The sequence below is a fragment of the Macrosteles quadrilineatus genome, unplaced genomic scaffold, assembly GCF_028750875.1.
Source record: "Macrosteles quadrilineatus isolate MER2022 unplaced genomic scaffold, UCM_ALF_1.0 Scaffold_8__2_contigs__length_117827958, whole genome shotgun sequence".
Lineage (NCBI taxonomy): Eukaryota > Metazoa > Arthropoda > Insecta > Hemiptera > Cicadellidae > Macrosteles > Macrosteles quadrilineatus.
Window position 1 is genome coordinate 27,396,435 of NW_026542601.1, and position 22,367 is coordinate 27,418,801.

Consider the following 22,367-nt stretch of genomic DNA (forward strand, 5'->3'; position numbering starts at 1 on the left):
CATTCAACATTCAATGATTCAATGGTACGCATAAGTGGTGCCTAGCACCAGTTTGTTGTGTCTAGAGAAAATTCTTTTCGTCTTTCCCTTCCACTCTCCTTTGCCCCCATCATCACGTACTACAGCGATCACACAGTAGGAAGACCCTGTGTGCTACAAATGCTGTACATATGCTAGTTGGCCATCGCTGTTTGGGCTTTTTCCTTGCACGATACTAGTACATTTCCGCCTCAACATAACAGAGCTAAAAGCGCACGGTTGTCCCATAAGCTTGGATCCTCTGTATAGTACTTCTCTGTGATAGCTCCAACAATTAACTGGGACCTGTGGGAGACTACTAGAATGGATCTAGTTCTCGTCTGGTGCTGTTTTATTAAGTAGTTTACCAGTTCAATCCTAAGAAAAATAGTTTATTGTTCATTTTAACCTGGCCCAGCTGTCTTTGATTACTGGGCATTAAATAAAATATAAATTATCATGATCCTAGCCAAAGAAACAGTTTTTCTTAGTTGGAAATCTGTGCTAGACATTTGACTTTATTCTACTTCACTCATTTTAAAGTTAAAATACAAAGACTTTATGACTTATGTTTCAGTGTATTGAAAATTGATAACGGAAGAAAAAGGAGAATGCACAGACGAGTATATACATTAACAGTTTGTAAATATTTATTTTGTATATACAAATGACCATGAATAAAAAATGTCCATAGTTACTACTTTGGATTTTTATTAAATAAATTATTGTATGTATAAATATGAAATATATAATATAATATACAACAGACTTTTGTTAATAAAAAACGATATGTGATCACAAAGCTCTGAAAATTAAATTTCGCTTACAATAGTATGACCATTGAATCCTAGATGTTAACTAACACCAAACAAAATCTAACCCTATAGAATTATTGAGCCGTCATAATGCAGTTTTAATGTGTCGTACAAAGGATGAAATTGTGTAATGTCTTGGTAGTTAAAATTAACTTGGAATTGATATTGCTCTTCGTTACAGCAAATTGCAAGTTACCGTGTACACAACTATTTGACAAACGCATTGATAGCTTTGCGTGTCTCAGGATTACAAAAAATTAATTTTTACAAAACATTGAATGTTATACAGACCACAAGAGGAGCTGGATTACTAAGTCTATTGTAAATGTGAATTACATTCAACAAACATTTGCCTACTAAATGCATTGCATATGCATAATAAGTCTTAACTCTCAATCTAACAAAACAGCAAAATACTTCAGCATTTCAAAAGTAACTTACTAGTAACTGAGGTAAAAGTCTTAACATAAACTAAATAATCCCATAGTATCTACATAGAATAAAAGTAATTTGATCAATGATCACAGAGAGCGCAAGTCCTTAACACTGTTTGAAGTTTGTGCATTTGCAGTCATTGAACAGTGCATTGAAATATCCTATAATGGCAGTTAAGATTTAGACTGACCAAGTTTTGATCATTAATTACTATAGTACAGTAGACTCCCTCTTATCCGGACACCTTTTAACCGGACATCGGTTTAACACTACACTCGGCGGAAATGACATCTCTTTAACTGGACAATTTTTATCAGCGCATTGGTTTAACCGGACTAGATCGGCAGGAAGTGGGCGGTACTGAAACGACTGTTTTCGTGGGAATGATTTGAGACCAGTGATTACGTGTCTAAATACAATGCTCTCCTAAATTTAAGTCAAATACTGTATAAGCTTACAGCGTGCATTCAAACGGTGCGTTTTAACTAGTTTTTTGGGGACATCGGTTTAACCCGAAAAACTGTTATCCGGACTGGCCTTGGTCCCTAGGAGTCCGGATAAGAGGGAGTTTACTGTATGTGTATTTGCAAATGCAAAATAACAGTTGGATCAACTTGAAGATGAAATATCAAGGATAGAAATCATTTAATGTATTTCTAGCTATAACTCTGCTAATTTTCACTTCCAATAATAATCTGTACCACTTAGACCGTAAACTGACTCCTCAACTTACGAGGCAACATGCATTCATACAAGAAAAACAATACTTCTAATCTAATTAGCATATTTAATCAACTGTCTAAATCACTGTTTTGTAAGCCATGAGGCAGAAATAGTTCTTTGATGGATTATCACAGCCAGATTATCTAAAGTAAATGCTAAGTTAAGGTAGAACTCAAAATGTTTTTTGTGTGTTTCTTTTTTACGTTTACATACGGGCCAATGGAATTTTTACGTTTTGAAAGGGAACAGTCCAACTCCAAAACCTTAGTATGTGATTGTAATGATGGTTGAAAACCCCCTCTTTCCTTATGGGACAATCACATTTTTGTTTTAAAAGTACGTAGTTTATATGATTAAAGTATGAGATTCATATGGACTAACATTTTGATTTTAAATATATGCCACTTAACTTATAAAAACCAAATGCAGCAATCACTTTGCTATGATCTGTACCCATAATTATCCACATATAGCCTTTAAAGGCCAAACAAAACTGAAATTGGAGTTTTTGCCCTTAAAAAAATTATAGTTCTTCATGTGATGGCTTTGAGTCTATTTCTGAAAGTTGAGGGCACACACAATTCTTATTTTCTGTTTGTGGAACCTTTTCCATGCCTTCACGGACCTCGACATTTCCTTGAAGTCTTCTTGCCCACTCCTAGAAATAAATAATTACAAAATAAATCAGAGCTTAAACATTTTAAAGTTGAGACTAAGGTGATATTTTCAAAAGCTATGTTAATAGAAATTACTTTGATAACGTTCAGGTTGGAGACAATTTCTGTCAAATCTAATAATAACACTGAGCACTAAGTCTGGACCTTATGTTCAATACAACACTCCATCTAAAAGGTAACATAACACTCTCTTACAAATAAATCTGCCCAGGTAGGTTTTAAAGTGACATTTTCAGTACTAAAAAATAAAAATTTAAATTGTGAACTAAATAAAACTAAGTCAATATACATACTTTTAAAAGTACAATGTGGTAACAGAAGATATGGTCTGGTAGTAAATTCTCCCTTGCATATTTTTGTCCATTTACAGCGATTTTGTGAGCTTCTTCATCATTGTCTAGTGCCCATTGCACACGTTCAACAAGATCTGAAAGGTCTCGTTTCACTGGGACATAATGTTCCCATGGCGTCAGTTCTCCATAGAAGTGTTCATAGTAGTGAGAGTCTTGTTTGAGCACTAGGGAGCCACCAGCCAGCAAATAAGGCAATCTGTACGCTGCCACTGTGCCGTCTACTGACACTTGGTACCTGTACTGAATTATGGTAATTTTAAATACCAGTTTGTTAGATACAATACAATTAACTACAGTTGCCACTCGATAAATCCCATAGAGAAATAAGGTACAGAGAGAACTCACTTAAGTGGGAAAACCAAACACTTTCAGCCTTAGTATGTTGGAGCAGAGATATACTTGTGACGAGCAAGAAATAGCAAGAAACTGAGCGGAAATTCCTATCACACAAGGCACAGGGTCCTCCACCGTGAACATTGTAGTACATGAGGGCTAGGGTTGGACTTTGACCTAAACACCAGCGGTACTGCTAGACTACTTTAGCGTACCATTGAATAATAATTCAAGAATTCGACACAATAATTCAATTTTCTCTGTAATAATTCAACACTTGACATTGGACTTGGCACTCTGTAATTCAAAGACATAAAAAAATGCCTAATCTTATTAATTTAAATAAACCTTTATTAGAGGAGTACCGGTACTAAGATTCATTCAATTAGATATTCTTAGCTTGGTTAGGGTAAGTGTAGTGTTGTTTGCAGTATTCAAATTGTTGGTAATCACAGCCCAAAAGTGTCTTTTAATTGGTACGTTTGGGAAAAGGGGTAGCGGATTTTTATCCCCCTGGAATTTTACCCCCTTGGCAAACGAGACGTCACAAACCAGGGGGCAAAATTCCGGCCGCAAACTTTTGAGTTTTGCGACATCAGCTCGATGGATTAAACGCGGAATTAAACATATATTTTCACGGTTGTGAGTTTAATCAGAACACATCAAATTATAAAAACCTAGAATGTACGTCCCGGATTTTTACCCCCGGATTTTTACCCCCGGAATTTTACCCCCCGGAATTTTACCCCCTGGCCAGATATAAATTAGTGAGAATGATTAATTATCGTCATTCAGTTTTAATTTAATGGTAAACATTTTATTATTAAGTAGCCTATCTTAATTTATATGTAACATTAACTAATCGAACAGGGTTTTAATATTAATTATGAGATTCGAGTGTCAGGATTCGATCTTTGAAGCCAACTGTTGGTTAATATGATCAAAATAAAACAGCGAATTCTGTTTACTTAGTTGAGATTACAAAATAAATAAATAAAGATAGGCTACTAAATAATGAAATGTTTACAATTAATTAAAAACAGAAATAAGAAAATCAATCATTCAATTTCTAAAATCAGCCAGGGGGTAAAATTCCGGGGGTAAAAATCCGGCCCGTACATCTTCAGTTGCCTAAACGCTAGTTATATGGACAGGGGGTAAAATTCCGGTTTTTATCGCTAATCTAATTAATCACGCTCTGACTATTTTCATTAGACTTCCAAATCCGCGGGGGTAAAATTCCGGCCGCGAACAAACTTTTGGCAACTCAGGTTACTACGTCATAGTGACGTCAGCTTTGCCCAGGGGGATAAAATTCCGGCGACCCTGGGAAAACAGCAAGAAAGCCAATTAATTCCTCCACTCTCCAAAAGAAACAATATCTGTTTGCTGGTTTTTTAAGTTATTCATGAATGGAGAGAATTGTATGATATGGTTTTGTATTAAACAACATTTTAGAGTATTTTTCTATATTTATTATTTATGTTAATGATCTATGCAATGCTACTAAGATGTCCACCTTTCAATACGCAGATGATACCGCTTTAATTTGCACAGGACAAAACAATGAGTTCATTCAAACCTCAATAACTAAGGAATTTTAACTCCTTGGGGATTGGTTTGCAGTAAATGGCCTGTCCATGAATGTGGCAAAAACTCAACTAATTCAGTTTTCTGCATCCAATATTAACCAAGAAATAATTGTAAATAAAAGCTTAACTACAATTCATTCACAACAGTCAATAAATTATTTGGGAATAGAAATCGATTCACAACTAAATTGGCAAGAACACATTAAAAACCTATCAAAAAGACTACGTTCAGCAACATTTGTTCTCACAATAATTCGGGATACTACTAATCTAGAAACACAAATAGTAGTATATCACGCATATTTTTCATCGATTATGAATTATGGAATTACTGTGTGGGGCTCATCAAGCCAGGCCAAAAAAAATATTTATTCTCCAAAAAAGAGCTGTAAGATTAATGGCCAGAGTCTCCCGTACAACACATTGTAAAGATTTATTTATTAATTTTAAAGTTTTAACTTTTTTTAGCTCTTATATTTACAAATTGGCATTAATGGTTAAAAGTGATTTCGACACATTCATGGACTGTCAACAATCTCATCCACATAACACAAGATTCAAAAATATTATAAAACCAGTTCAACATAGGCTTAAAATCTTTCATTTATCCCCTCAGTATATGGGACCAAAAATTTACAATAAATTACCCGCTGGGATTAAAAACATTGCCTCATTCTCTAAATTTAAACTATCTTTAAAAAATTTCCTTTTAGAGAGGGCATTTTACTCGTTAGAGGAATATCTGGAAAATGAGTATATTTGAAAGATATTGCTTCTCCCATAGGTTTGTAGCTTATTATATGCTTTATTTCTTTTGTAAGCTATTTTATTTTAAAATGTAGTATTGTATTAGTATTCAGGGTGTCCACATTCTGGAATGTCAGGGATAGTCTTGGAAAAAAAATTTGGTTATTGAAAGTCAGGGAAATAGGCAAGAAGTCATGGAAAGTCATGGAAATTTCCAATTATGGATGGATTTGAGGGGACCATTCAATGTTCTAGTCAGCCGTAACCCGGACTGTTGTAGCATTTTTCAGGATTTTTCACAAATGTTCGACAATTCAATTTATTACAGTTGTATTATTTTATGAGTTTTCGGTTTGTTTTAGTTCATTGTTGTACCTATTGTACTCCATTGTTATCTGTTATTACATATTTCAGTATTTTCTGCAAAATGACATGTCCAGGCAGTATTATTTGTGTGTGTATGTTATATTATAATTTGTGTGTAAAGTTCGTGAGTCATGGAAATCAATGGTAAATGGTCATGGATAGTAATGGAAGTCATGGAAATTAATGACAAATTTTTTGTGGACACCCTGGTATTAGACTTTGTGACAAATCACCTGTCAAGAGAATTGATGTAATGTGATGATGTTTAATAAATAAATAAATAAAATACCTTGAAGAAATCAAAGAAAGAGACATGCTTTTCCTTAGGGCCATAGATGTGCTCGACATCTCGGAAGAAGAAGAAGTTTGTCATGGAAGCATTAAAAAGATCTGGGTGTTTCCTCGCAATCTCAATCAATTTGAGTCTTTCTCTGCTAGAGTCCCGACCTCTCCAAAAAGCTTTCTGTTCTCGTTCACTCCATGGTAGATCAATATTTCCCTGTACTGACAACATGTCCAAACTAACTCTGAAAAGAAAAATATCATCTTTTGGAAATATAATCATCTATAGTTAAACTACTTTTTCTTAGTTTTAAAACCTCTTTACAACTTTACCTTGATCTACCCAAGATAATCATGCTCCGACCTCAATAGCATAGGTACGGTAATTATGAATCGTTCCAATTTTTTGGAAGAAGTCAAGTCAAATAAATCTTTATTCAGACATACAACAATGTGTACATGAATGTGTCTTAATCTTAATACTAAAACCATTTTCCTGATCCATTAACAGCACCAACTAACATTAAAACCAGGCCCAATATTATGCCACATAACCTCTTCCCCTTCATTGCCATTTTTCACCGTGGTGATTTCGCTCTGACTATACTCATCTCCCTATTTGATCTGTGGCTGCCAATTCTTAGAGAGTACAGGTGACCGTATTTATCTGTTGATCAGTCACAGAGCCCTTTACATATCAATCGGTCAGTATGAAATGTACAATATCATTTTTCATTTTTCCAGTATTGATTTTTTTTTTCAAGTAATTTAACACTTGTTTATCATCAAGCAACAATGTCAATCAGAGCCAAATAAACTCTACAAATCTTGAATTTTGTTGAAAAAAGTGGCGATACAAAGTAAACCTGAAATTATCTGAATTCTTGTGTTTCCAAAGCAGTTTTTCAATCAAGTTTTCCAATTTTAATTTTAAGGTTGTTTTTTACTAACCTCGTCTAATTTAAGTTTTTAGATCAAACTTGATTAATACAAAAAACAGTTTCAATATTTTACCGATTTCTTTGGTATTTGAGTTATGTTGAAGTTTTACTGTATTTTAAAAGCATCACCTTAAATTAGAGTAACCTAGCCATTAAAATTAAACAAATGGATTTAAGGAAAAAAAATCATCATCATCTAAATATCTTGGACAATTGATAGAACTGAAAGTAGTTTTTGATTAAAAATATGAAAAAGTTAAGCTAAGCCAATGACAAAGTGTGCTGATATCAATTATTACCAATTTCTGTTCAATACACCTTTTCAACCCAGCCAAACTTAAAAGACTACTTATTGTAAACTGTAGAATCGTTTATACCATAACCAAACGTTCTATTTTAATGAAAAAATTGATATGGATGGTCCATTTAGATGGTTTAGTAACCAAAGGTCTATTGTGTCATACAAACCTGCCCATTGCTTCTAACGATGACTCTGTGATGTCATATGTAGGCATGACTATATCTAAAGACTGTCTTGAACCACACCAAGAAAACATTGGGAAAATCTTTTCAGCAGCCTTTTGCACCAACGGCCAATCTCCAAGGTTAACAAATATTTCAGTATCGGGCAACTTGACTTTGCGTGCCAATGATGACAGAGTGGCATCCATGAACATTTTGAATCCAACGTGTTGTCCATAGCATTTTCGATAGATCTGGAAGTCATTTTTCAAATTAACCATAAGTAGTAATGAGGGGCTTCAGCGGATTTTCCATATAGGGAATAAGCTATTAAGGTCTCATGGTGAGACTTTGACCAGGGACTGTTTTACTTCATCGTTTTGATGTTCCCAAAGGCTGAAAACACCATCCATTCAAATTAAAATATAGAATTTGCATCTCAATCATTAAAGTTTTACAGGTTCTAAACGTTTCCAAATTCTTGACTTGTACCAAATGGTGATCTAGTAGATGAAAAAGAATAAGAATCCTTTATTGTCAGACACAGAAGTAGTGTAATAGACATTGCGAAATCTATAAACTAAAAAAAGTAACAAGAGACATGAACATGATCACAGAGGATAATATTTTAAGAATCAAAATTTTTGTATTTACAAATTCATTAATAGTTGTCATTCATGAAAGCGGCTGGTCTCGGGGCTTCGGAACCTGAGGTCCCGAGCAAATGTATAAATTAGTAGGAAGATTAAAATTTCAGAGTAAAGAGTAAAGCTTTTTGAACGTGTTTTGATTTTGAGGATTAACTTTAAAGGAATAGAAAGCAGTATTAATGTAGGGTACCGCACCACCACTAATCATGAATCTGTAAAACACTAATTTTGGGCCCATAGTTCACAACATTATGCTATTAGGCAATCAGCATTACCTGGTTATTCCTGATAACGTAATTACAAACACTCATGCTGCCTGAGTTGTTTACGGAGCTCACAACATGGTCGTGGAATTCAGTAAAGTCAACTGTTGAGAATGGTTGAAGGTCATGTTCAATCTGGGCATAGCTTTTAGGGCAGTTGTAGTCCTTTAGCCATTTTTGTAATGAGGAGGGACAGTAACAGTCATCTGGCTGGACGACCCCTGTATTCAACAAAAACTTTTAAATAGCATTTAATGTCAACCAAGTCTTTGTTTAGATAACGATAGGTACCAATAATCATTTAGTTAGGGTTGAGGGTTCAAAACATTATGACATTTAGACTATCCTATACAAGCCTACTGTATGACAGGAAAGAGGTGAGAAAGGAATCCCCAGCTCTACTCATCTTATACTAGCAATTGTAGTAAACTACTACGACATCAACAATCGACATCAGCTCAAAGATTGTGAGGCTCTTTTTCTATAATTCCTCCAAGAAGAGTTGAAGTGGCTTTTTGAAGGTCAATGAAGTAGAATCTGCGAGGGGAAGTGAATGATTTAGAATAGCTAAGGCTAAAAACATTTAAAGGATAAATAATTATAAAATTAATTATGTGTTTTTTTATTATGTTATTCTAAACCCTTGTCTTGTCTAACATAAGTTGCTCAGCCATAAATTCACTATTTGCAGGCGCAGTGGCGGATTACCCATAAGGCACGATAGGCAACTGCCTAGTGGCCGCAGGTCTCAGGGCCCCAAGTTTACATGTGCCTAGGGGCCGCTGAGGTCATAATCCACCACTGTGCTAGCGTCAAAATCATTAAACTATGTTTTCACGAAACTCAAAATCCACTTTAAGACTTAGGCTTACATTGTTATCTTTCATTTAACATGGGTCTGTGGTCCAAAGTCTAGAATTATCTACATTTACTGTAGGCCTACCTACTAACCTTCTACTATGATTGGAGAGCCTTCAACATCATTCCCTTCATATTTTACACTTATTTCCATATCATAACAAGTTTCGTAAAGTTTATATCTTACAATAAATGAGCCATCTTTTCTATCTAGAATATTAGTCCAAACTCTGCAGTTTCTCTGATAAATGTTTTTGCCATTGATGTCCACTTTAAGATGTTCTAAAACAGGTTGTTCATGTCTGCTGAAATTCATCCAACAAATAAAATATGGTAGTTAATGTAGTAAATATTTATCAACATAAGTAAGTAATTTCTGACAACAATAGTTGTTCCTTTAACGTTGTTTGAACAGGTTGAAGTTCAAACAAAATCCACCCCTGGTGACAAACTAGTTACCTATAAGGTCTTACGTAACATCAGTCTGTTGAGTTTGTGGCAAAAATGCATGACATATGCTTGTTTACAGGACTTGTTTAAATAGTATAATTTTGCTAGGTAACTTACTAGGCCTAGTCCCGAAAGTGGCACATTTCGGGGCAAGATAGTGGTTTACGAGCCAGGCAAAACCGAGCATGGAAACAACTATCGAACCCCAAACTGGAACTTTTGTGACAAGTAAGTTTGTGAACAATAAGTTACTTTTCATCACAATGCAAATAATCACACAAGGCTTCTTGGTTTAAGTTAATAAAACAATAAAATATTAAGTAGGGCCCATGTACTTACTCTTTTGTCTAGTGATTATCTTTCAAGTTTTAAATATCATAGTGTTACAATTGATTAAAAGCAGCTGTCTAGTAACATATTTTATGTAATAAAAGAATAAATATGTAGCGTTTCTGTTGCACCAAAAGTAAACTTAATTTGTTTGAGAAAGAACAAAGTTTTTCTGGGACAGGCAACTGTTTGTTTAGGACAGGAAAAGTACCTATCTAATGTTGAGGACAGGCAAAACCATATGTTTTTTACGAAATTTTTTTAAAGCTCAGCTGTCCATACAGCTGAAACAGTTAAAAAAAAAAGTTAATCGGTCCCGGGTCCAGTACCTTGAGTACTACGGAAATAGCTTATTCCTCATCATAAGTTATGGGAAATTCGCTAATATTCAATAAATGGAACTAAGTAGGCCTACACTTAAACGAAAATTTATTTAGCTCACATATGAGCTATTTTCGTTTAAGCTTTGTTCCATTTATTGAATACTAGCTGTAACCCGCGGGCTTTGCCCCGTTTAACTTCTTAATTTTCAAGATTATCTCGTTCGCATGGCTCAATCACGTCCTGGTTGAAGTTTGTTCGCTACGCTCACTCACCTTTAGGTTGGAGCTCGTTCGCTACGCTCACTCACCTTTTGGTTGCAAATTAGCTGTTGTCATAAATGTAAAAGAAATAATAGTGCTGCACCCTGTTGGTAATTTTTGTAACTTTAATGCTATTGAACATCACAGAACAGAACCAACTTGTTTAATTGAAACAGCTGTTAAGATTCAATAATTTCATTTCTCATAAGGTTAACATGGGAAACTCCAGAGCCACTGGGGCGGAGCCCGAAAGGATTTTTGAAATAAGAATATGCCTATATGTTAATCGGGAATGTGAGCTATCATCATGCCAAATTTCAGCCCAATCCGACCAGTATTTTTCGAGTTTACTTTTCCCATACACACATACACACATACAGCAACCACCTCTTTTTTATAATAGTATAGATTTACTTAAAGTTAACTGTTTTTCAAACTGTTCCTTTTTAGCAAATTTCTCATAACTTATGGGGAATAAGCTGATACCGTTGTACTCAAGGTACTGGACCTGGGACCGATTTACTTTTTCGTTTTGAGGCCCCTAGAGGGCAAAAGTGCCCTCAATTCAAATTCATATACGGTATATATATGTGTGTCCGTTAGCGCAATAACTCAAGCAAAAATGAAATTTGGTAGAAAGATGTAAACCTACACTTATCCGAACGAGTTCGCGAACTCGTTAATTGGACTAATTAATTGGAAATAATTGGAATTGGAATTAATTGGACTATGGGAACGGGGGTTTAAGGGGGTTTTATGGGGTAAAAATAGATTTTTGACCCTAAAAATACAAAATTTCATAATTTCTCTCCAAACCATTTTGTAGAGCTTAAAAAACAGAAATACCCGTAACTTAATTTTGTATAGGTAGCAGCACCAGTTAGTCACGGACTATTTAGATGACATTTTTTAATTGAAACACAACAGTAGTGATCATAAATGTGTTCCTGAGACTTTGCTGCAAAACAATAGTTTCCCTAAAATGGCTTTATTACGATAACCTCGTCCAACTAAATCAAAGTTAAATTCAATATTACATTGTAAACTATATATGTCTTTTATTATATGAGATTTTGGTTTCAAACAATGCTATCAGAACATAAAAATGTATAGGAAAACCAGGAAAATTACAACAAAAACTAAGTTTTATTTAAAGTTTACTACAAATACCGGGATTTATCTTTGTTATATATTTTCTTATTATTCAAAATTAGCCTAATTAATAAAATAATGACAACATGAGAGTTAAAATTCAACAACAGGTAATGGAATTAAAAGGCAAACAAAAAAGTCTTACGAAATATGATTTATTGGCCTAGCACTGAAAGGGTTAAACATGATACCTATGTCAAATATAACTTAACACTCTGAATTTAATGACAAAATATAATGAGGGTTAAATAAGATTTTTCATAGCTCAAAAGCGGGATTTAACAGGATTTCTCAACTCAGTAATTGGGATTATATTTTTGGTGTATACACACCCAAGAATAAATAAATAGCCAAGGCCTACCTTTGACTCTTCTCAATGATGGTCACAAAGAAATATCTCGCTGGCATTACAATGCTATCAGGTTTTAGTCCTGGCCCATGTACATTGACTTTGTTTGGTTTACTGCTACATTCAGAGCTTGAAACGAAAGCTAGGCAAGTAAATGACATTCCAACTAAGTGCAAAAAATCCATATTGACCCACACAAGACCAAATAGGGCCTATATTTAAAACATAACCTATTAAATAAGTTACCGATATGTTGATATGGATGTTATACTGAAAAGTTATAGTCTATCTTCTTTCTATGAAAAAGTTATTCAAGTTAAAATCATATGCTTTTTAAAATTCATAAATAAATCTTAGAACACACTTAGCCTAGTTCAGGTTCAGGTTGAGATGTTGTCAGCATATGAAAAGGTAAACATACCATCATAACATAACCTCATTTTCAGTTCCAATCCAAAATGTAGTAAACAAAACATTGGACGTTTTTGTTTTGAACATAGCTTTTAGCGAATTTCCCTATAGGGAAGTAGCTATTACCGCAGGTGGCACGGTAAGACCTAGACCCGGGACCGATTTACTTTTTCATTTTGATGTCCCCAGAGGCCAAAAACGCCATTCGTCCAAATTTTTATATATGTATATATATATAGACATATATATATATATATATATATATATATATATATATATATATATATATATATACGTCCGTGAACGCGATAACTTGAGTAATTTTTGTCCGATTTTGACGAAATTTGGTCTAAGGGTGTAAAGCGGGATAAACTTGAATGAGTTCGCGAACCAGCATGATCGGACCATGGGAACGGGGTTTTACGGGGGGTTTTATGGGGTAAAAACTAGTTTTTCTCACTTTTGACCCTCAAAACACAAAATTTCCCAATTTCTCTTTAGACCTTTTTAAAGAGCTTAAAAAAACAATTAATTTAGTATTTAAAAGTATTTTTGTTCGGTTAATAGTAACGGAGAAAATTAAAAAAATTTTAAATTTAAAATTCCCATGTTATTCTTATGGAGAATATTGTCAAATGTTGTAGAGTGCTTGCTTATGGATATATTTTGTATTTTGATCAAATTTATTTATTTTGTACTAAGCTATCAATATGTTACAAAAAAACAAACTTTATTAGTTTCCTTGTAGCAGCAAACCTAGGTACTCGTTAAACCTAATGTTATTAAAATATATTTAATTGAAAATCAATTAAGACAAATGGAAATTCGCTTAGTCGGCAGGTTTGCTGCGGCGGGGGTATTTTCAATTTTTTTTTAAGGCCCCCAAGTGTGGTCTGGACTTTTTTCATGAAGCAAAGCTATAAAAACTTAGCTTATACATTTAAATTCAAATCAATAAAGTGCGAATGAATGGTTGATGTCACCTATCTGCCATGTTATTTTATGGGAGGGGCCAGGGGCAGCTGACAATAAACTAAACAACCCTTAAGCACGGGTCACACTAGGCTGTTTGCCAGCCGCTGGTAATCAGCAGCTGGCACCAGCATCACCGGCTCACCAATCCAGGCTGGGTCAGCTCAGTGTCAGCGGGAGGCCTTCTTTTAGGCAACCTTTCACCTAGGTACCATTTCACTTAAATCACATATCAAGTTGGTACAGACAACTCAACTCGGTCAGCTAGGTCCCGGCCCCTCCCTTCTGGGGGAAGGGCGTGGCTTCGCCGTGGTCACGTGTTTCGCGGTGCGGTCGCTTACCCTCTACACTTCTGAAAATTCCCGCGACTTCTTTGAATTACCTCTACTCCACCCAAATTTCAGCCTTCCTTCGTCTCGTTTCTTGTTCTGTTCTGCGTTTCTTCTTCTTCTTCTCTTCTAGATCTGCTGCTGCTGCTGCTGCTCTAGCTCGAGTTTGAGGTTGGATTTTGATTTTGGAGAATTTATTGTTTGTCAATTTCAATTGTCATACAAATTTGTATTTTAGGTGTGTATTTTCAATTTAGGCCTAAGTTACAACTACTACAGTTTAAAGAACCATTTTTGTCATCACAAAATGGGTGGAATGAGGTGGATATTGGGGACTGGGAGGACTGGAGTGATAGTGATTCAGGAGTTGAGATTTTGGATTTTGGTGAGTTTTTTGAATTTTAAACCCATATGGAAGTGTATCATAATTGCTACCATGTTTCCTCTTTGGTCCCGTAATTTTAAACTGTTTGACCTCACTGATTGTAACTATATTCCTATCCTTTGTTCGTCTGATTCTATTTTCCTCAATGTCCATTGTTCAAGTGTACCCAAATTAGGACTAAATACGAGGGCTACTCTTCCTTTCATGTTGAAGTGCCAGAACCACAATAATGATAGTCACAATAAGTGCCCATAGTCTGTGGGGACTTTAACATTGAAATGGCCAAGATGGAGGAACAAATCTCAATTAATTTCACGAACCTACTACGATCACTTGACCTAAAATGTAGTAATAAATTCCCTACAAGAAACGATGCCTGTTTAGATAATATATTAGTCAATTTTTCTCCAGATTTTTACAAAGTTTCAATTTTGCAAGGCGCTTTGGCCGATCATGATCCACTGCTTTTTAAATACCATAGACCTGCCTGCAAAAGCTCACAAAATGTAGGCCTATCTATTGAGCAGCCTAGTGTTCTTGTTAGGAAACAAAATAAACAAAATCTCAATCTTTTCCGTGAGGTACTGCAGAGCGAGTCATGGGAAGACATTACAGAAAATGAGAGTAGCCCAGTAACATTGTTTGATAGTTTTTTTGATAGGTTTGTTAACCTCTGGTACTATTGTTCTCCACCTGTTAAGAAAAAGCTTACAGTAGATCAGATAATAAGACTAATCTAGTGAAAAATAAAATCACCTATTATAGTGATAGTTTTAAAAAAAGTAAGGAAAATTGATTCTGTAAAGGCTCAGGCAGCTTATAATATCTACAATAGCTTAAAAAAACAGTACAGGAAGGATTTAAACCTTGCTAAAAAATTAGCCTGTGCAAAATACATCAACAATTCAAAGAACAAATGCAAGGCCGCCTGGGACACAATAACACAGGAAAATACAACCACACGCACATCTCATGTTACTCTTGACCCTAACAAATTAAACACATATACCTACTTTACAGATTCAGTTGAGGAACTGGCCAATCAAGTGGGCCAGACTCAAGACACACCAAGAGAACTACTGGAATCTACACAAAAATTGGACGTCTCTAAATTTGAATGGATACCTATTACACCAAATGAGGTAACAAAAACAGTCTCAAAATTTTCAAATTCTAAATCTATGGATCACTTTTGGCTTTCAAACTACATAATCAAGAATATTATACACTACATATCTACACCCCTCTCCACCGTATTTAATAGTTGTCTCCGTAATGGCTATTTTCTTGACCAACTTAAAGTCTCAAAAGTAACTCCAATTTATAAAAAGGGTGACAAGAATCTATGTCAAAACTATCGCCCAATCTCGATAGTACCAATCTTATCTAAGGTTTTCGAAGCTCTCATGTTAAAACAGTTAAATAACTTTTTTGACTCTAATAACTTGATGACTGATTCTCAATTTGGGTTTAGAGCTGGCAGATCAACTATGATGGCAGTCTCTCACATTTCCAATTATATTATTAATGCTTTTGAAAATAAAAATACTGTTTCCATGCTACTTTTTGATTTAACAAAAGCTTTCGACTGCATCCCGTTTGACATCTTGCTGGCTAAACTCAAATTCTATGGACTTAGCAAAAACACAATAGAAATGCTTGAATCATATCTGACTAATAGGAAGCAATATGTTAGTGTGGAGGGTAAACACTCAACATTGACCACAATTAAAGCAGGAGTTCCGCAGGGCTCGGTCCTAGGCCCTTTCCTTTTTATAATCGCAGTAAATGATCTTCCATGTAACACTCCTGTCGAATGTGTAATTTACGCAGACGATACCACAATTTTTACTTCTGATAAAGTCCAAACAAAGCTCTCATAAGCTCTTTCTAAAGCAGAAAAGAGTGTTTTAAACTGGTTTTCTGCAAATAAACTGATCTGTAATCAATCCAAGACCCAGAAAATTGATTTCTCACTCTCTATTAAACAATCAGACCACTCAGTAAAAATTCTTGGCTTCCACCTCAATAGTAAATTAAACTGGAAAACTCACATCACAAATTTGAGCAAAAAACTATCGAGAGTTTCATGTTTATTCTGGAAACTCAAGCCTTTTGTCGATATTGAATATCTCAAACTAGCCTATTTTGGGCTGTTTCAATCAATATGGAATCCAACTTTGGGGCCATTCCCCCCTTGTCCATGAGCTTCTACTAATACAAAAAGAAGTCATTTGCACAATGTTAGGGGCTGACCCTGCGGAGCACTGCAAACCACTTCATTTGAGTTTTTAGCATTTTATAACATAGCCTATACGTATTTGATACTCTCAGCAGCTGGAGTAGTGTGATTTTTTCTTTGATTATTGTGGCTTCACGTGACAGGTGGAGGTGGATGGCTATAACTTACAAGGTTACATGGTACACATTAAATTCATAATGATTTGCCTATTTCGGTAGACTGGCTTTTTCGTAGGCCTAAGCTTCATTGCTCTTTACAATTTCAAGAGATCTATTGTTCAAGGCGTCAATGGGCAACTAACCTAAGTTTATCGCCATTCTACCGCATTATAACCCACCCTACAGGGCCCGGATTTTGTAGGTAGCAAATGCGCAACTAACCTACCGCTTGGGCAACGGCCATCAAAACATTTTTATGTGTGATAATAAACCTTGTAGGTTAGTCTAAACTTAGTTGATACTACTAACAAAATAACTTAGCTATCTTAAAGACATCAAGTAATTAAGTAGGCCCATTTTATTGGTTGTTTAATAATCACTGATCACTATAGACTTCGTCTGAGACACATTAACTCACGGTATATAGGCTACTTGATCAATAGCGATATAGGCCTATTATCACAGTCACATTTTTATGCATAGCTTATCAAATAAATAGGCTCTATCACAGACGTTAAAATAAATAATAAGTATAGTTGTGCAGTTAAATAGATCAGGGGTAATAGTACTTGTTGTAATATGTAGTTATACTTCACCAAATCCATTTCAATGCATCAAGCAAAAGAGCTGTAACCCCATGATTAGCCTGGGCTAGTCTAATAATATTTTAAGACATTTTTATTTTATGATATTAAAAACATTAGGCTACACTAAGCTAATGAAATCTTCCCATAAACTTAGCCTACTCAGCTTTTAATTTTTGCATCGATTTTGACTGCCCTACCCGTCAATGAGGTTAAGGGTATAAGTTAGGCCTAACCTATACAAAATCCTGCCTTAATCTGAATGGGAAAACATTATTATTTGCAGATGATACAACGATGCTGTCCAGAACCTTTAGTATTATTACAGTTGTTCGGCATTTGGATCATTGCCGGCCAATCTTAAAGGATCTTAAGCTACGTTTCCATTCCTGCAAATTTGTGCCGGCACAAATCTCCAAATTTGTAGGAATGGAAACATCCTGGCTCAAGTCACGGCGCAAATCTCTCATCAATTGATTAAATGCACCTTCCAATGCTCTTTTAGCCAAAAAACTTCTTATCCTCTATCTAGGTAGTTTTCTTCTAAGTTCATTGTATGCACCAGCCATAAATAAAAAATCAGAGGCTGTTATGTCATCCATGGTGATTTGTAGAACACAATATAATCAAAATCATCCACCGAACCTCACCACATCACAATAAAAGAGAACACTGCCTTGTCTGCCAGTTGAAGTGGCGGGACTTGTGCCTGGAATGGAAACGGCATGACAAACTACGTGCGACATGTGCCTCAACTTGTGCCTGCGACTTGTAGGAATGGAAATGTAGCTTAAGGGTACTCACGGCGTAGTGCTTGATATCCTGACCCTAGAAAAGATTACGTGCAGGCAGTGGTGGATCTAGAACAGTCACAAGGGGGGGGGGCAGGGTGTCTGAGAGGTTCGGGGGTACCCCCTCCCTCCCCAAAAATTTGTTTAAACTAAGTCTTCAAAAATGGCAGTTTTATACCATTTCTTTGTCCTAAGTTAGTGTGACAAATTATTTTACGCAATTTGTATGCACTACTGTATTACATGCAGTCAAAAATATATGACATACCTATATTTCCAAACTGCGACTGCCCCCCCCCCCTCTGGATCCGCCACTGGGGTGCAGGAGTACTATACCAGAAGAGCACAAAATATAGACTTTTCCTGCTGTCGTCTCAAACTTACCTAGAATAGCTATCCTCGTTCTACTATTAACTGCAACTCATAACTGCCTACTCATTTGCAGGAGATGGATGCACCCTCCTTCAGAAGGCGCTGAAAGGAATACTAATTATAGGCCGCTGTACTCCGTAAAAGAACTTAAGGAAGAGCACCTAGTGAGATAAGTGTGTGTCTGCCATATCATCCGTTAAACAGCCAGGTTTTTGAAGGTATAGTTTATTGTAAATATTATATATAGAGTTATTTATTAAATCACTTAATAATTTACTAGCTTCTGTGCCCGTGCTTCGCAACGGGAAGATGAACTATACCGCCTAATCCAAACAGTTGTTAAGTAGTCCGAATTTATGAACAAAAGCCACCAAATGTTGGCCTACTGTATAAAAACAATTATGACCAACATTGTAATTGCCCTACTGTTTACGTTAAAATATATCAATAACATAATATTCATTTTCATATTTGAGTTGTTTTGTCTCAAGATCAATGAACCAACTATAAAAGGTATAAAATTACCTCAGTACTGCCAGATTGATCCTGTTTAGTCCTTATGGATTACGGGTTTTAAGGACTTAAGTCCTCATCATGAGATCTTTTACAAGAACATTTAACACTGTAACTTCGAAAGGGTCATCAAGAGTTTAAATGCGAAACACGGACATATACTATTTACAGTCATAGACGTTTTATGAATAAAACGAGTAGGCTTACTGACAAAAACTTACAATGTCCAACCCCAACCTCGTGCGCACAGTTGCAGATGAGGGTCATGACTGCGATGCGGAAGATGGTTGGGCGGTGGACTTTGTACAGCTCGGCTCCTTGTTCATCAGCTGTTCTTGTTTTTTTATTAGAGTATCATACAGAGCGTTAGACTGTAAACTGATTTTGTCGCTTAATAATGTGTTAGCTTGAATTTTGATTGTTTTATAAATTTCAAATTCTTCTATAGCATCCATTCCTGTATATTGCTTTAAAATTCAAAATAAACTACGCCATGGCTCGGTCCCCAGGTACTTATTTCAATTCAGGAAATTAAAGCCTTTACAACTATTATTCAACAAAAACTTCTTTGCACTAACTTGATCAGGGAAATATAGGCCTAGACAAAATATTAAAGGTTTAATTTACCTGTTGCTGATCCTGTTAAAACTGTTAACAGGGGCAGGCCAAGACCATAAAGCACTTCATCCAAAAATAAAATTATTGCGCACCCCATACAGTTGTTTTCTTGAAGTTACAAGTTCAGGCGTCCGATAAAAGCCTGTAGCTTCCCAATTAGATCCTCCTCAGGAAGATATCTATTTCTTGCCACATTAACAAGAGTTATTCTTCTAGCAAGAAGAATAACTCTTGGTAATGTGGCAAGAGGTTAACATGTGTCTTTAACAAGCAATGAAAGCCTCTCAAAGATCGAGTTTGTGTCGCACATTTGTAGGCGGAATAAACCAGTTAAAAACTTTTAGTTAAGGGTACCTATGGTAATTTATTGTAAAATAAGACCTTTTTATTTGAAACTACCAACTACACCAACCCGCATAATTTGGTACCCTTGAGTATTTTAAAATTGTGACTTTCTTTACCAAGATTAAAATGTTTGTTTCAGGAAGAAAGATGTAGCCCCAGCTCTGGACAAAAATATTATGGAGAAGGTTGGCCGCTGTACAGGGCAGCTATAGTTATTATTATATGTTGCCTTTTATTGTTATGTACTGTTTTTATACTTTACCAATAAACCTTATATTTAATCTAGAGCAGTTAATTTTGTTAAAATTCTTACCAGTAAACTTCTCTGTAATTTGTAAAGAAAACATGTAAAAATGATTATATAGTTTATTTTGATCTTCTAACTATTTTGACAGTTTTATAGATAAAATATTCTTTTTAGATATATTTTTTGATTGTTCTTGTTCGTACAGGTCTCAGATAACTATACATAAAGATAAAATGATATTTATATTTATATTATATATGCGAGTGCCAATCTTAAGAAGCAAAGTTAATATATAGCTAGTAAAATAAAATAATGTTGGTGTTTAATGACTAATGAGTGTACTGTAAAAATGAAATAAGTAATTCAAAAGTTGAAACAAAAACTCTATTTAGCCAACCCAATAAAATCACTCAAGAATTTTCCTCTGAATAAATGTTTGAACTTCATAGTCTAGAGGTGTTAGGTTAATGTCTAGAGGTGTTAGGTTAATGAGACATAAGACTGCTTAAGGGTGTTGCTCAACGTGTAATGAACAAAATTAAATTAAGAAAAACAACAAAAGTAAAGAAAAAGAAAACTTTGAAAAGGCAAAGATCAACAATAATAAGATAAATAAATTTACAACGTTATAATTTACAAGAAAAGAAAATCAATTAAAAATTTAAAAGAACGAGTTACTGACAAACTATATTACTTGTTTGTTTTACAAAACTTTAGTTATATATTTTATTCTTTTTACATACTGTTTATTGTCCCAGAAGCACACGCACCGATACACACACTCCGAAACTCTCGATCTTCTTGGTCCAGTGGCCCGTGGTGAACTCCTCGATTTGTTTCTTCTGGTCCTCCAGCTCCGAGACTCCTCACCCCTCCATTTTCTTCATTAACCCTTCTCATTGGCTGATTGGGTGTTTGACTTATAGGTTAACGATGTTTCTTGGAAGTCAGCCCTACCGGTACCCTATCGCCTAGCTCACGTCAGCTGGGAAAGGAATTTGTAAATCGATACTCATGCTACTGTTCAACTCTCTTCACACCAACTGGTCGACTATAGTCCTCGCCACCCTAAGTTGAGGCAGCCAAAGGCCGCACTAGGTATATGCCGTGCAGCCTTGGGCTGCCTCAACTTAGGGTGGCGAGGACTAAGTGTAATGTAAACAGAGTATCTGCTTAGATGAGCACCGTGGGTACAGGGTTAATCCCCTTTCTTACAATGTAAATCTATGTTGTAAACTTCTTGACATATGAGAACTACTTTAGGGACAATTTATACTAGGCGTATGCTCATTCTTCCCGTATTGGGGGCCTAAGACATTGAAAAAGGCTGTGCTGGTAAAAGCGACCAGAATACACACTAAGACCGAAGACCCTAGTTGTTGCCGCATATAAAAATTATACTGGATATATAGCAGGTATGGAGACAAAAATCATGGATGCTCAAACAGTGTCTTGCACAGCAGATCATTTTGAGAATGCCAGAGGTCTTGGCACAGATGTGCTGAATGTCTGGCCCAAAGACCAAACCCACATGGCGAGTCAAATCTGGGAAATAGTCAATATCCAGAGAATTTTGTTAATGCCAACAATTTTTAACTTATTCTTGGTGGAATCAACCATTATCTTTGGTCAAGTCTTAGCTAAGACATCATTAAGAGACTGAGACGGTGGTGTCATCCTGTAATTCAGCTACTAGGAGGTCAGGAGTTGTGGATATTTATAGGCATGTACTGTAGATGTGATACTTCGTGGTTTGAATTAACGCCCTTACTGCGACTATCCGCATAATACTATCCTGATAATTAGACCAATTTTTTTATACCAAGGAAAAATGTGGTTCGGATTCTACTATAAACTGTAGGTCCCTATAGTTATCCATTAGCCCAAAGTATGGGCTATTAATTGACAGCTGTGTCTAAGGAATATGTCGGCCTTAGTCACTAACAAGGATACAAAATCGTGCCACTCATCCATCCTACACTCATCTCCATGCATACTGGTACTTGGCTTAAAATACCTG

General features: G+C 35.5%; 1 protein-coding gene and 1 long non-coding RNA gene across 7 annotated transcripts; one reads left to right on the forward strand and one right to left on the reverse strand.

Moving 5' to 3' along the window:
- Positions 1 to 757: 757 nt before the first annotated feature.
- Positions 758 to 13,845, reverse strand: LOC129001672 (protein O-glucosyltransferase 2-like). Of its 3 annotated transcripts, XM_054429052.1 has the most exons (8): positions 13,775 to 13,845; positions 12,393 to 12,592; positions 9,609 to 9,820; positions 8,670 to 8,878; positions 7,751 to 7,998; positions 6,349 to 6,586; positions 2,962 to 3,261; positions 758 to 2,649 (listed from the first exon to the last, which is right to left on the reverse strand). In XM_054429052.1, exons 2-8 carry the CDS (start codon positions 12,563 to 12,565, stop codon positions 2,515 to 2,517), a joined length of 1,515 nt encoding a protein of 504 aa, XP_054285027.1. In that variant the 5' UTR covers positions 12,566 to 12,592; positions 13,775 to 13,845; the 3' UTR covers positions 758 to 2,514. The 3 variants fall into 3 exon arrangements, with proteins under 3 accessions (XP_054285027.1, XP_054285028.1, XP_054285026.1); XM_054429053.1 differs by lacking the exon at positions 13,775 to 13,845 and having other exon boundaries at positions 9,609 to 9,817; positions 12,393 to 12,777; XM_054429051.1 differs by lacking the exon at positions 13,775 to 13,845 and having other exon boundaries at positions 12,393 to 12,777.
- Positions 13,846 to 14,265: 420 nt separating this feature from the next.
- Positions 14,266 to 20,385, forward strand: LOC129000894 (uncharacterized). Of its 4 annotated transcripts, none has more exons than XR_008491368.1 (3): positions 14,266 to 14,477; positions 18,698 to 18,842; positions 20,240 to 20,385. It is a non-coding gene; the product is annotated as an uncharacterized LOC129000894 (long non-coding RNA). The 4 variants fall into 4 exon arrangements; XR_008491367.1 differs by having other exon boundaries at positions 14,266 to 14,330; XR_008491366.1 differs by lacking the exon at positions 14,266 to 14,477 and adding an exon at positions 15,515 to 15,619.
- The last annotated feature ends 1,982 nt before the right edge of the window (positions 20,386 to 22,367 follow it).

Excerpts from the sequence above, each read along its gene's own strand:
- LOC129001672 (XM_054429052.1), bottom strand. The coding sequence starts at position 12,565 with ATGGATTTTTTGCACTTAGTTGGAATGTCATTTACTTGCCTAGCTTTC. Across the intron at positions 6,587-7,750 it reads TCGTTAGAAGCAATGGGCAG|AGTTAGTTTGGACATGTTGT; the intron begins GTTTGTATGACA and ends TTTTCTTTTCAG. Across the intron at positions 2,650-2,961 it reads ACCACATTGTACTTTTAAAA|GAGTGGGCAAGAAGACTTCA; the intron begins GTATGTATATTG and ends ATTTATTTCTAG.